Source organism: Esox lucius, chromosome 21, assembly GCF_011004845.1.
Source record: "Esox lucius isolate fEsoLuc1 chromosome 21, fEsoLuc1.pri, whole genome shotgun sequence".
Classification (NCBI taxonomy): domain Eukaryota; kingdom Metazoa; phylum Chordata; class Actinopteri; order Esociformes; family Esocidae; genus Esox; species Esox lucius.
In genome coordinates, this window is record NC_047589.1 from 11112042 (window position 1) to 11128256 (window position 16215).

The 16215-nt window shown below is 39.2% G+C and overlaps 1 protein-coding gene across 5 annotated transcripts in view; it reads right to left on the minus strand.

Annotated features, from left to right (window-relative positions):
* Nucleotides 1–16215, minus strand: part of sugct (succinyl-CoA:glutarate-CoA transferase) — a 126806-nt gene that overhangs the window by 86321 nt on the left and 24270 nt on the right. For all 5 annotated transcript variants that reach the window (XM_010885557.5, XM_029116342.2, XM_010885560.4 and 2 more), the window contains exon 9: nucleotides 14612–14707. In XM_010885557.5, the coding sequence (XP_010883859.2) occupies nucleotides 14612–14707 (96 nt within the window). The remainder of the gene's footprint in view (nucleotides 1–14611; nucleotides 14708–16215) is intronic.

The window sequence follows — 16215 nt, forward strand, 5'->3', positions numbered from 1 at the left end:
AGTAATCAAACAAGCAATAAATCATGACGATATTATGTTAATAATATAATACTGAAGCCCATTTAAAATAATACGGGAGAAGAAAAAGGAGCAAATGATTTAATGTCTCCCTTGTTTCTCCCAAATGTCACTAGTTGTCATTTCTACACACAGGTTAACACAAAAGAAAAGGGTATGAACCAGTCTCTTCAATCCTGAAACCTGTCAAATTGGCTGCATCCCCTCTTATGTGTGGACCGAGGCTGGCCGCAGTGAATAACTTGCAGCCCAATCCAAAGTCACTCTTTCATCCAAGACCCAGGGGAAGATGATGTTGTGGGTAGCATGTACACAGAGGGACTGCCGCATCGAGGGCGATTCACGGGAACAAAGATTGAGCCTCTGGCCTTTATATCATGTTCACACAATAAGAACCAACCAAATGAATTTACATTCTCGCTACTACTAAAAACAGATGTACAGAAACATATGCTTAATATGTATAGTGTCTACAGAAAGTCTACATTCCCACTGAACCTTTCTGTATTTATATCAGTCTTTTCCCCACTTATCTAAAAACTACATCTCACACTTTATAAAGGGAGTGTGCTAAAGTGTAGTGATCCACCCAATTTAAGAATGAATTCAGCACTTCATTTAGGTTCCCTCTCTACCACGATTAGTAAGGCGCTTTCAAAAGAAAAACAGACAAAGTTATGGAAACACAGATCAGAGAAATGGTATAAAAAGATTTCAAAGACCTTGAATATCTAGCCAGTATGGTAAGGTGGACATTACTCAAGAAAGCCAAGTTTGAATCCCAATTGACAAAAGGCAAATAACCCTCATAGGATTCTATAATGTTACAACATATTCTGGTCTGGGAAAAAAAGAATCCTTTCATTTGGGCCGACATTACATTACATTTCGACACAGCACATCTCCCAAAAAAAAACACCATCCCTACTGTGATGCATGGTAGTGGCAAAATCATGTTATGGAGATGTTTGTCATCCGCATGGACTGGGGCACTTCTCAGAAGAAGCGGACAGTTAATGGAGATCCATACAGTCCTGAAGGAAAGCTGCTGCCCTCTCCAAGAAAACTCAAACTGGAACTCAAGTTCACTGTCCAGCATGACCCAAAGTGGTTGCTATGAAATAAAAAGGTACAACTCCATGAGTCTCGCACTCGGCACCCCAGCCTACATTCAAAGAAAACAACTAGTATGATTTAAAGATGACATCAACACTCACCAAGGAACAGAACTTAACCTTTATAAAGGTCAAATATAATGTCAAATCTAGATGTGCAGAGCTGGGAGACCTATATCCCAAAGCAGAAATGACTGCCAAGGGTGCTTCCAAACAAGAATTAACTCCGGGAGGTGGAGAATTGTCCAGTTATTTCAGAGTTGTATTTTTAATATACTGTAGATTTTAATTAAGCAATATGAAAAACAACTCCACTAAAGGGGAGTATGGTGTGTAGATAAGTAAAGAAAAAATATTTAGATACATGAAAATCTGAGGCACTGACACAATACAATATTCACAACTTTCTGTAGGCACAGTAATTCAATACTGATACAACACAGAATAATATAATAACATAATTTTTTGCCAGGATCGAGGTTAAACTGTAATGGGAAAGATGGAAATGATGGTCTTTCCCGTAGTAAGCCCACTTGAATAAAGCAAACACTATCATTTCTTATTCCAAATGTTACTGATATAAAATTACACATTAAACTCAGATGGCACTGCCACATGATTTATTCTCTGATGAATCTTTCTGTCAGCAGATATGCCTTATTTTATGGACAGAGACACTTGGACTTATTCAAAAAAACTCCAATACCAAAACTACCAGAAAGCTTAAACACATGATCCCTCTTGTGACCCAGAGAAGATCCATGCGGAAAAATAATCATATTTAAATACATCTAAAATGATCTGCATTTAAAAACCAAAATACATTTAATGTATTGAATGTAAACAAAATTCCATTGATTAAAATGAATCAGAAATGGGACACATTGTACAGTCTGTGTAATGTTTTTAGTAGTTGTTTTGCATGTATTTACTATGTTTACATTTTAACACAACATCAATGACATTATCTGTTTTACATTGTTCTATTTGAGATAGGATTTTCTGTTCAGAGAAACATATTTCTGTTCGTAAGGGCTTTGATGATTTGTTTTTTAATGTGAAGATATTAATGTTATACAAGCAGGATCCAACTAGAACACAACCTCAGAAAACACACCACAGTGTTATTATTATGACAGATTTTGCTCACCTGTGTGGGTTTATTTACACCACAAAAAGAATCAATTCATTTCAGTATGCGCAAAAAATAATGAATATTTTGAATGTCATTCCAGACACCCATTATTCGATCATATATTGCTCTCACACCTGGACAAAGTCAAACACAGATGACGCTTTTCATAAAGAAGCACTTATTATCATCATCTGTGTTTAGGGAAGACCTGACCTCTAGTGCTGGTATTGATGTACTATCACTACAGGCCCTAAAGCTACAACAATTTTCCCGACTAGTGGTGGGGGATGGATAACATCTCCACCCATTTCATCTATGTAATTAATCACCAAAAGGCTAGAGTAATGACATCTGTAAAAAAAGAAACCACAAGGAACACGGATCAAAGCTATACTGGCCCGACTGGCATATCTGGCAATGATATAAGTATGGGTTAAGGTTCAATCTACTGGTCGTTGTAACATATTTGAACTGGAACAATCAGATACCTTTTATTTTAAGCATCTTAATGAAAAGTTATTTACTTGGTAAGATAAATATACATATTTGCTGTCGTCTCGATGGGATGGAGTTCTCAAATGCATTCGTACGCAAGTAACTAAATGGTATCTATGTGGAAACAGATACCACTTCATTCCCCAGCCTTATTCCTACAACCATACGTGGTAAAAAAAGGAAAAGGACATTGAAACAACACGAGAGAGCATCAACATACCAGATGACAATTGAAGGCATGTACACTCACCTAAAGGATTATTAGGAACACCTGTTCAATATCTCATTAATGCAATTAACTAATCAACCAATCACATGGCAGTTGCTTCAATGCATTTAGGGGTGTGGTCCAGGTCAAGACAATCTCCTGAACTCCAAACTGAATGTCAGAATGGGAAAGAAAGGTGATTTAAGCAATTTTGAGCATGGCATGGTTGTTGGTGCCAGATGGGCCAGTCTGAGTATTTCACAATCTGCTCAGTTACTGGGATTTCCACGCACAACCATTTCTAGGGTTTACAAAGAATGGTGTGAAAAGGGAAAAACATCCAGTATGCGGCAGTCCTGTGGGCGAAAATGCCTTTTCAGAGGAGAATGGGCCGACTGATTCAAGCTGATAGAAGAGCAACTTTGACTCATTACAACCGAGGTATGCAGCAAAGCATTTGTGAAGCCACAACACGCACAACCTTGAGGCGGATGGGCTACAACAGCAGAAGACCCCACCGGGTACCACTCATCTCCACTACAAATAGGAAAAAGAGACTACAATTTGCACGAGCTCACCAAAATTGGACAGTTGAAGACTGGAAGAATGTTGCCTGGTCTGATGAGTCTCGATTTCTGTTGAGACATTCAGCTGGTAGAGTCAGAATTTGGCGTAAACAGAATGGGAACATGGATCCATCATGCCTTGATACCACTGTGCAGGCTGGTGGTGGTGGTGTAATGGTGTGGGGGATGTTTTCTTGGCACACTTTAGGCCCCTTAGTGCCAATTGGGCATCGTTGAAATGCCACAGCCTACCTGAGCATTGTTTCTGACCATGTCCATCCCTTTATGACCACCATGTACCCATCCTCTGATGGCTACTTCCAGCAGGTTAATGCACCATGTTACAAAGCTCGAATCATTTCAAACTGGTTTCTTGAACATGACAATGAGTTCACTGTACTGAAATAGCCCCCACAGTCACCAGATCTCAACACAATAAAGCATCTTTGGGATGTGGTGGAACGGGAACCTCGTGCCCTGGTTGTGCATCCCACAATTCTCCATCAACTGCAAGATGCTATCCTATCAATATGGGCCAACATTTCTAAAGAATGCTTTCAGCACCTTGTTGAATCAATGCCACGTAGAATTAAGGCAGTTCTGAAGGCGAAAGGTGGTCAAACACAGTATTAGTATGGTGTTCCTAATAATCCTTTAGGTGAGTATATATCTCTACAAATCACAAGTTGGACAAGCACCTTTGCCAGATCCAAGTAGTTTCTAGGATGCATACCCAGATAGTGAAAAATAGCAATAAAAAATACTTTAAATGCATGTTGTGGTTCTTTCTTACATAGTCTCTAACCTGAAGTCAAAGATCCCTTCTAAATATAGATCCTCTTAGGTATAGATTCCTACCTACCTCTCCCCATCAAGCAAAAACATTGTCTATATTAGGAAGGACAAAGGAGGGATTTGCTATTTGTTGATAGGCTGTTTTTCCAATTTATTCTGTAACTATTGAAGCTATCAGACATTGTCAAAGTATAGTACAGCTGGATTATATACTGAAGGTAAGTGAGATCAAGGATAAAGTATTCTGCACAGTGCAACCATTCATTTATGGTGTTTTTTTGTTGATACGTATATCTACGTTTGATGGTTTGTCAGAGGCACTATGGCTAAAGTAAAATGTAGCAGTGGTAATGCGCAGATCTTTTCTTGTCCCTGAACTGAGGTTAAAATGAGGCGACAGTACCTGGTTGATGAGTGTTGTTCCGGATATTTGTATTTATTTTTTTAGTGTTACCCTGTTTTCTCCCCAATTTTGTGTGTGAAAGAATACAAACTTCGGCTTTCTACCTTGATTAAACCAAATCGAGTACAAAAAGACACAACATTGCAATATCAGGGGCGAAGCAGCCAAATTCGATTATCAACCCCTCACACCCAGTACGGAACAATTGTGTAGACTCCTCATGTATGCATACATTTTCTTATTGAGAATCTGAATTTATTTAATGAACCCGTCTCCGATGGGCACCTTGCGCCGGAGACAATAAAAAGTCACACTACTGTTGAGTAAAATGTGCAGTATTTTAATACCCAAAGGTACAGATGTCTCAAGTGTTCCAGCCCAGGACCTGAACTCCTGGCTTCTTCACCTGCGGGATTGTCCGAGGCCATCCAGAAAGCTAATGGTTTTGCACAATGGAATACTTCCAGCATAAACTGTGATAAATTGTCTCAGGGAAGCTCATCTACATGTCTGTTTTCCTCAGCAGGGTTTAGACCTAAATGCAGTTTGGCGTTTGTGGTGGAAAATTTACTTATTTCGTATTACAATGAAATCCTATTGTTTATTGCTATATTAAATGGACATTTCTAGTATAAGGGAACCGATTTCAGTAGGAAAATGCTCCTTTTGGATGGCCAATGGCACACTGAATTTGTGTGCTCTTCACTGATGAATGCCACTTTAAATTGTGCCACACAGATGGTAGACAGTGTGTATGGCTTTGTGTGGGCAAGTCGGTTGTGTTTGTCAGCGCTGTGATCTGATAGTGACAATTTTGATTAGCAACAGTGATTTTGTGTTCAATGTGTTCAATGAAAGAAATTCAATGTGTAATTAGACAGATTTGTTCCTTATAAAAACGTGTCAGAGGTTCATTCAAACATTTTACATTCTAGAAAGTCGCTGTGATCGATGCCCTCCTCTCCTTTGTAGATCTTAGGGTTTACAACAAAACATGTCTTTCAATAAAAACATATGAACGCGCTAACGATGTTCAAACGCACATGAGCAGCCCAATCACCAGAGCACTGTCCACCGATGCCCAAATTAATATACTACTAAATGACAATCCTAACTCATGGATAGTATTAGTGTACTTTAAGCATACTGCTACTGTATAATGACTTGTTTTGTTGTTTCATTCAAGTGAATGAAACTACCACTCCGATATTGGCCTTATAATTAGTTTATCCCCATTTCACCTTTAGAAGGAACATCTCATTGAGAAGAAAGTCATGCAGTCTTTTTGTCTCACTAAATCAAGACGTGTTATTGAGTTGTTGCACTCAAAACAGCCCCACCAGTGCACCTAGTCTGTTTATCTCTCCTGATACTTGGACTTGGCTGTCTTTGCAAACGGCTTGGACCATTCCACCACAGATAACTGTCCTCTGTTGTAGACCTGTCAGAATTACTGCAAAACAGGTTTGTAACTCTCCCAGAAAGAGCTGTTTAAGCTGGCAAATGCCTGAGTTCAAATCAAGGGGATAGAAGAATTTGATTGAGTTCCAGAGACAGTTTGGCCTTGGTTCAGTGTGCTTGTGAAGGAATATAAAAATACACCAAATAAGAATGGATTTACCAGTAGGTTTGCTTGATTGAACTGTGCTTTTGACTTGTTTGTCATAATATTGAAGTCACTACAACAGTTCAAAACAATAATTATTGGTGGAGTCAGCGACAACCAAATTAAGCCAGAATTGACAGTTCATTGTTGTTGTCAGCATCCAGTTTAGAGTCCCAGACAAAAGAGGAACATCCTCTGGGCCTTTCTGATTGGCTCTGATTAGCCATTTGCAGGTACCTCAATCCCCAGGAGTATTTACCATATGCCTTTAGATAAATCTCTCAGCCATATATTCTTGCTGTAATGGGTGATTCTCAAAAACATAATTGTATTCAAAGCTCTGTCTAGAAACCTCTGGATGTTGTCCTTTGGGTGTTTACTGATGTACAAATTTGAGGAATTGCTTTGAAGTATAAGAAAACAGGGTAAATGAGGTCTATTCAACTGTAGTTTTTTCTGACTGGTCTACTATTTAGGTTTTATCAGTAGCAGTTCGATAACATTGGACTGAATTCAAAAGGGACATTTAATTAGGTAACTGTCTCATTAAACTATTTTGGTGGATTTTGTAAATCTCTTTAACAAGGTGCACTGGTAAATATCAAAATGGACTTACACTATGCTCCGTTCCTCCCTTTTTCCTTCACTTGTCAGCAAAGTAGCATGAGAGACTTGTGTTCACTCAAGTCTCCTCTGCAAGAACCCTGAACCAAGGCCAAGCTTTCTCCGGAACTCAATCGAATGCTTTTCTCCCCTTGATTTGAACTCAAACCGCCCTCTGTGGGAGCGTTACAGACATGTATTGCAGTAATTCTGTCAAGTCTATAAAGGTTGAGGACCTTATCTGTGATGGAATGGTTGAAACCATTTTCAAAAAAGCCAAGGCAAAGTCACAGGAAGGACAGCCGACTCTGGTGCACACTGGTGGGGCTGCACCGAAACACAATAAACATCTTGATTTAGGGGTTATTTACATTGCGCTACATTTTCCGAGATGTACTGAAGATTATTTAGATTTAGATCATTTTGTTGTTGTAAACCTGCCGATATTGATAGCTCGAGACACCACCTTCTGAGGTAGCGTGCGCCACTTTTTCAATAGAGCCACCTGGAGTTTGGGAAGTGTGAAGACAGAGCTATATTAAGTTTCTGTGTAATGTGTATGCATATCCCATAATTTACCCTCACAGTCCTGTGCAATATGTCTCAAACATGCCGGTGTAAATTCAAATGCTATGGAAACCAAGATTAGTCTATCTAGTGTTTAATTCTCTCGTGAAATAAACATGCCAATAGTGAGACAAAAGATTCTGAACGGGTCTTCCCTGCTAAAATAAAAAGTGAAATATGAATTAAAAAGAAATAGGGCAATATCAGCGTGGTGATACAGTATTACAAAGCTTAATTGACATATGTTTACATGAGAATCAAACTGACTATAGCAGTCCCATAGTATTCTAATATTAACAGTGTCAGAATTCCCATTAAGTGGGATGTGCCTCTATCAGTAACTGGAATATAGGCATGTATCATTGTAATTGAGCCACATATCATGTAATAGCAAGTTTTCTTTGTATAGTTCTGCACAGACAAAAGCACATGATCCATATCTTCGTACTCAGTGGGTTATCAAACGAGCACAGCTGTAAACAGACTTTGGAACCACTGTTTTAAGTTGCTAAGCCAAGTGTCTGCCAATTCATATAAACACCAAAGTGGCTACAAGACACTTTAAAGCACCTATACTTTTCTCTTTTCTTAGGTTTCCTATTGTTACCCATTGTTTTTTTCCCCCTTAGAATGTCTTTGTGCCTTAATAACAAAAATAATTACTATAGGCCATTTGTAATTTCTCCTAAAAGAATTGTACTTATTGGTCCATATGAGGTGCTGTAAGAAGCATGACATTTTTAATGTGTGACTGACTGCCCTGTCTGATGTACAGGACTGGAAATATTGTGATGGTCTCTCTTACAATGATCTACAAATGTTCCTCAAGAACATATAGTGTGGAAAAACCTTAACTGTTAGTAAACCGTAAGACTGTAAACCGTAAGATTGATCAAAGCTGAACAATACATTCCAAAATGGAATAGTTGGTTAAAATGTAGGGAAATATAGACAAATGCATTCTTAACATTCAGTGTTAGTATGTTTTCTAATGCTAATTGAATGTATCTAAAGGTTTCTAAACTATTTATAAAGAAGCATGATAAGCAGCGATCTGTACTTTAATCATGATTTTGCTTTATTTGGACGGTGTTGAAAGAGTGGCCGGAATTTTGTTCCACTGACACTCATTCAAAACAGAGAATGCCATGGGGTGGGGGCAGGTTTAAATGAACTATTCTGTTGTCTAGTGTGTACTGTGTACAGTGATGTTTTACCCACATGTACTGTTCAAAAGATCCAAGGACTGGTGCATTGGGTCAGCATTTGCAGTGCCAGATAGAGCGGTCATGTTTTAGAAGCAATTGTCAGACCATCTGGCAGTGTTTACAACAGAGTTGATGGCTATCTTGCTATACTCTTTTTTTTTAAGACAGAGGAAAAGCCATCCTTTTGAAGTATTTTGTTTATTCAGACAGAAAAGCAGGGTAACACATACAGAACTTATGAGATGTGGCTGGATTCCAATTTAGCCTTTTTCTTTTAAAACCAAATCAAGGTCAAGGTCCTGCAGCCCTCCCAGAGTTGATCATAAATGTGGACAGTAGCAAAAACAAATGTCAGGGTGTTGTTGATTGGCTATATGTGGATGGGGCCGTACTTGTAGGAAAACTGCTAATCGTTTCATGTTAGATGGATCCTCACCCTGAAAGTAGAATATAGGCCAAGACGGTATTTCATGGTTCGGTTTTCTTGAAACTGCCATTGGCATCTTCAGCTTACCTTAGCCACAGCTAGCTAAAAACCGATGGACATAATCAGGACGTGCAAACATTTCAGCACATTATTTCCTATATGTTTTCCACCTTTCTGTCAATACAGGCGTTACATTTTTTAAAGAACAACCGGGGAGGTCAGTTTTACCCATGTAAGGTTATCTTAGTAGCCTACGGTGGGAAAATTTATCTAAAAACGTATGCACAGCTGTTTTAGTTTCACTTGAGTTCAATAAACAATGATCCTCAATTATCATTCAGCTGTTACGTGTCATTTATTTCAATCATACTCGCCAATACGTTCCTATATATTAACAAGAAACCAGGCAAGCCTCCACTTACGCTGTCTGGCAAAAACTGCTTTTGCTGAAGCCAGAATCTGTCCGTGAAACAAACTAGCTGAACAAGGATGGGTGAAGAGTATAATGTTATGAATATTCATGCCTCTTAGCAATGATTCTGAGCCACCATACCGCTAGCTAGACCAACATTTAACATTTATTCATTCAAAATTGTAAAAACACCACATACTGTGACCATCATTGAGCTAGCTATAGTAACAAGACAAACTCTAACATTACTAGCTAGCTAGCTATTTACTATTAAATGGTGATCCTTGCTGCTGGGGCTGTCAGTGGCATTTCAAGTATTGGATCTGCATTGGGCTTCAGTACAAGAAACTTTGCAATCTCCATACATATTTGCACCATGCTTTGAGATCACTAGTCTGCAAAATGACAGTGATAACAGTGGCATAGATACCAGTGCTTAATTTGGAAATCTGGAGGTCCAGGATTATTTAAGAAATCTAAATGTTGATCATCTTCAGGGCAGTAGGTAACCGTCAAGGCCGTTAGGCCCACTACGCCCTCAGGGGGGGCCTAAAGATAGATACAAATCTGTATATAGTTTAATATATCTCGTAATTTTATTTTCAATGACCTAATCTTTTTTTGAATAGGCTTTGAATAGAAGGCACCACCCAACGTCATTGACATTGACTTCATTTAGAGCACCATTTTGGAATGACAGTAGAATCAACTAATCACAAATTGTCTAGTAATAGATGGAACAATTGTATGACCCCTCAAGGTCCTCTAGAGGGCTTAAGTATATGTCACCAATTCAGAGCCAATAGCAAGCCTTATCTTGTTTTCTCACACTTGAGCCCGGCTAGCTGGCTAGCTTTTTGCAGTGAGTTTAGGTAACGATGACGATGGTCTGACTATTGGCCTGGCTTTGATTTCAATCGAAGAAAAAAAGATTTAAAATCAAAAGACAAGGTATATGGCCCTGACACTGCTTATTTTATAAAGATTGACAGGACAACGGGCAATGGACTAATAATCATTATGGTGAGTGGACTTGTTTTCATCTACAGCTGTCTTTTTGTTGCAATCTCGTTCTTATAATTTTGAATACAATGTGTAACATATTATTTCAACTTTAGATCACTGGTTGTGTGGTAAAAGCAAAGGTAATGACATTGTAATTGGAAGTACTGGGTGGATGGCATTTCGTGTTGTGGGGCATTTATTTTTTTTTGCATGCTAGAGATAGAACATCGAACACAGTGCAATTTATTTAATTTTTTCTGACAGCATTTATTGTCCATGGTCTTGAAACAATGTGAGTAGGCATGTGGTTGAATTTATTCCATTGTGTACGTGTGCTGCTTTTGTGAGCTACAGCCAAGGCTTGGCTTAGGACCGCCTGACTGTGTCATCACATAATTATTTCTACCTAGGTCTCAAGTCATGCTCTGTATACACAACACAGGCATCCGAGTTCTCTATCTAAATGTAGGACATCCAATCTCTTTCCGCGAATGAGGGCCTAGCTCCAATAGTTACGGTTCGCCACTGCTTCAGGGCAAGACCGAAATTGTTGCTGTGTGCACAATGCCGATGGTTCATCCTCACTAACAAAGTTCACTTCTCGAGCCATTCAGGCCCACAGTTAACAGCTTTAAAGGACCCACATCTGCTGGACTCAGAGCCAACAAAATGAACATCAGCACTAAACAGAAATATGGGAGCTACTGGGACCCATCTTTCCAGTTTTCCTGAAACTAAAGAGGGTAATTAAAACAAGTCAGGCCCTAGTTTGCAGTAAATCCTCCCTTTTCCAGCCCCCCCCCCCCCCATCTGCTTGTGCTACATAGAACTACAATCTGAGTGAAACCGCTGTCTACAGTCTCAGATAGTGCCAGGGTCTCTCAACGCTACTTTAAATGTTGGGAAAATATGACCCCGCTGTCCTGGATGCCTGACCACTGACCCGTGTGTCGCTGATCCTGAGTAGGTGTGACGCCCTACACTTTAGGACACCTTTCCCCACTGCACCTCTCTTCCCAGAGCCTTCCCCTATGCCCCGTAGTCATTAAACGGAGGAGCAATCAAACAGGCGCCACACTGTGCACATCTGCTAAACAGAAGCACTCAACACCACTAAAGCCTGGCCTCCATCTCGCTGTATGAAGGAAATGAAGGCAGTCGTTTGACTAAAACACCCCTTGTATAAGGGGAAAGGATACACTAACACGGTCCAAATTAGAAAAATACAATAGCATACTCCCAATAACCAAAATGGGTCACTTACCCTTACAAAAAACACAAAGGTAGATCTTTTTTGTGAAAATGTGTGTTTTTAACATGCAAAATGGCTGTTTTCCCATTAAAATATTTAAATGTTAAAGTGTTCACATGTTAAAACCGTATTATCAGATGAATGGAATAAAGGGTTTACTTCAGGTAATTTTCAGTTTCACACAAACAAAAAACTATACATGCATAATGGTTCTTACATACACATGTGAAACATCTATTTATATAGATTTATAAAGGAGAAACACAAGTACCCATGTGGGAGTGAACATTTGTGAAAGTGTCTGTATATTTTTTGTATTTGTTCACATAAATTGCAACCACTGATTTGCAACCTTATGTCTGAATAGTTCCCTTTTTTGTGAACACATTTTTCCACGTTTTGTTTAAACCTGTGGTCATCCAAAAACCATATATATTTTTCCACTTTGTTTAAATGCAAAATAATCACCAATGAACTTCTGTGGGGTCATACGGGATCCCAGGAATGACAAATGTCAGTAAAATTATGAGTAAATTATTTAAAAGGATAGTGAAATATAAAGTGTTTCATCATTTCCTTTGCCTACTATTAGCCAATTTTTTTTTTAATACATTTATAATTTACTCGCCCTCTTTATATTTTTCAACACATCACTTTCACTGTTTTCTCCAGCATAGCACAGTCTAATAATTTATCTATTTCCTATTTTCCTCATGCGTTATTACCCATTTTCCTCATGTAAGATATCCCATTTTCTATGTCTCATATTATAATTAGAAGGGTGTGTCAAAAACCATGCATGGAATTGATTGGTTGATGAAAAAGTCAGTTATCGTCACCCATATTGATAGTTATTGTATCAATGTCATTCACGAATGAAGGAAAACTAATATTGTTGTGCCATTAAATGAAATAGCTTTAGCCATGTAAAGTTTGACTTCAGTCTCACTAGCAATTGCTCAATATTCTTATGACTATTCCAAGTAATGAGAAGATACTAGTACTAATTTATTAATTCAGTAAAACCCATAGAGTTCATAGATGCTATTTGTGGTGGAAGCAAACTTAATAAGAAACGTTATTCAGATTAACACAATGCTTAATGGTGTCTAGCTAAATATTCAAACTTGGCGTGATGTTATTGAAGTCATTGATTTCATTACTGTATAGCTAGCCATCTACAGTAATCTCTTTCTAATGTAACACGTTGAATGTAGTGTAGCACCTGTTTTTGGTTTGGATGTTAGGGAACTAGTTTGGAGAACCGTGGAGTTTCGACTAACTAGTTTAACAATGACAATGCAGAAGTATACGGACACACAGCACACATTTAGCTTAATGGCAAAGTGGTTAAAGAGACAGTCTGTCAAATACAGCGAGGGCAGCAACATGTATCTCTTCTAATCGTGGGCTGGCCGAATTAGGCTTGCCTAGTTCCTTTTCTTGTTTACATTTAACTATCCTTTTAAATTATTTATTCTAATCAAATAAACTTTTACTGACATTTGTCATTCCTGGGATTCCACAGGGTCACAATGTCAAAAGTAACATTTGAAAAATAAGGTGGGGGCTCCCGATTGGCGCAGTGTGTGGGCCCCCAATTAGCGGAGTAAAATCACTCCCTGCCTTATAATGCACACATCATGGTCAGAGAATACTGAGAGTGCCCATTTGCCCTGCAAAGGGTGATGCAAATTGGCTGTGTCAACCTTTGTGTTCTAGCAACTCATTGAGGTGATATCTCACTCGCAGTTGTTGTCTATGTAAAGCACTCTCCTGCACCACATCCCCCGGCGAATACTTCCTGTTTGAGCAGGCAGTTTGATAAGAAAAGAGCATCCAGGCGAGATGTGCATCATTTGGACAGCAGTTGGATATCATGAAATTGGGAGGGGAAAGAAAGGGATGAAACCTGTTTATTTTAATTTTTTATTAGTGTCTAGGGGCCTGCCAGTTGCGGCAAAACACTAGTACTAAGTTGACGACATTAGTTAAGCTTCAACTGTGCTGCTAGTTAACGAGATGATGGGATCAGAGGTGTAAAAAGTACAAAGTAAAAGTGCTCAGCTGGGTTTGGCTATGTTCACCACTTTAGGAAAGTATCTAATTAAGATCTAAGTAACCAGGTAAACACAGTTCAAAACTAACCAGTGAGCAATTAAATAAAAAGGAAGAGTGTAAATGATCAATTAAGGTCACTAGTTAGTTATGAACTTTGTTTATCTGGTCATTTAGCTCTTCCTTAGGAACTTAAGTTCCTACGTTTTGGGAAGTTTCTACTTTTTACTTTTTACACCTGTTGATGGGATACCCCATATGTGTGGCTAGATTAAAAATCTCATCGTACTCTGACAACTCCCTCACGTATTCTGAAAACTCTTCAAAACTAACAGAGGACACCGGTTGGCCGACATGACTTCCTGATTCGAGGAGCAGTGTGCAAAAATGTGGACGCCTGTGAGGAAACCTGGCCATGACCTTCAAATAACCCAATCTTTTTTTTTTTTGCAATGACACAAGGCGATAGATACAATGGCATATGAAGAAACTCTGTGAAAAAGGGTGTAGAAAAAATACCATGTATAAATAATGAGACCTCCATCCATGTTAAACTTTTACCATTGCTTCCATGGGTATAAATCTTGCATGTATACTGGAGACCTTTGCAACCGATTAAACAACTGGTAAAAGTCAAAGTCAAAAGTGAAGCTATGGGACTGGATGGGCTTCATGAATTTATGAATTAAGGAAACCTGATAGCGTGGATAGCATGCTAGTTGGTAAAATGCACTGCACCTGATATGGGACGATGCTCTCATGGGCTGTTCCCCATCTCTTGGCCTCCTTTCCAGAGTTGAGGTAATTTGCAGCAATGTGTGTGAGACAAGCCACCTGAGTGAATGAGAGAAAAAGATGGGGGAACAGAAAACAGAAAAGAGGAGAGTGAGAGCTGAAGTTTAAATATACGACCTGTCAGCAAGGTTGTTACACCCCGCTGCTTAAGGAATCCAGTCAATTTCACAGCACTACGATTTGAAAATACCTCTAAGTCTTCCTGCATGCTTCACTCTTACCTCCTCTCCTTATTGGCTGACCGTTTGCTAAATAGCAACGGTTTTTGGTGTCACCTGAGGTGTATAGATGTTATGAAGATATTACGCAAGCACAAAAGAGTGGCATTTCAGTTTCTCTTGTTGGGGCAACAGCAGAATCACAGGGTGAGTTTACAGTGCCCAGATGAAACCCCTGAAGACGCTATGCAGCTGAGAAAATATTTAGCAATGTAAACACTGATGCTTTTAAAAGATGTTGACGCAAATGTTTAAAGCAACATTCAGCGAGTTTGCCAAGATCAAAGCCCCGTCATGGTGATTTAGTATCAGAAAGAGGATGGAGAGTCTCCACACAGCATCGGCATTCTTCCTCTAAGCCCCATTCAATGTCCACAGTAAGCCTGGCTTGGCATCTGGCCAAGCGCCCATCTTATCCATCTTACAACAGCTTCTACACTCAGGTAATTGTCCAGTTTTCTTCACGTATAAATAACACAGTTAGGAAAGTCAAGGAGTTCTAGCTCTTTCCTTTTTTTTTTAGCTGACTCCACAAAGTTAAACAATCACACCAGAATGTTTGTAAACATCAGTGTAAAATGGTTACAACAGCATGTATGATTATAACAAGAGCGGAGTGGATTCCAAATGGACAGCCTTGCGCGACAGCAGTTCATTCCCAACTTCCATTTAAGAACCTCTCAAGTCAGACAGCCTTCTTGGTTGCAGTTCATATGACATACAACATGACATAACGGTAATGTGTCTTATCAAGGCCACCCATTTGGAAGTGTCACTCAGTGGGGTTCAATGACGCATAGGGACTTTGTTCAGTTTGGGGTGGTCATTCAGATTGGACGGTGCACAGAATCAGATTCATTTTCAAAATCACTCGCTCTGACTTTTACTTGGTGGAATGGTGGTGGTGTGGTGCTGCTATTTAGAAACAGCACAGACAGAATCTACACCATGTTTACATACATTATATACAAACCAGTGGAGAGCATATAAGATGATACGAGTAAAAGAGATGGGAAGATATGAGCGGTGAATATATAATATACATGAATTGACAGCTGATGTACATATTTACAGTACCAGCATAGTATATCTAGATGCAGGGAGATGAATATAGTTTGAGTGCAGGATAGTGCAGCCATTAAGTTTGGATGTGGTGAGCATAGTGCTATTAGTCACAATGGGACAGATAGCCAGTTGCTGTGGGCCAGAGAACGGAAAATAAACTATTCAGTTACCTGCACTGCCCGGCTGCCCTGCCAATGACCCTTTCTCCAGCAAACCATCACCTTTACATCTTTGTCTGTGTTAAAGATGCGGTCTGAGACTTTG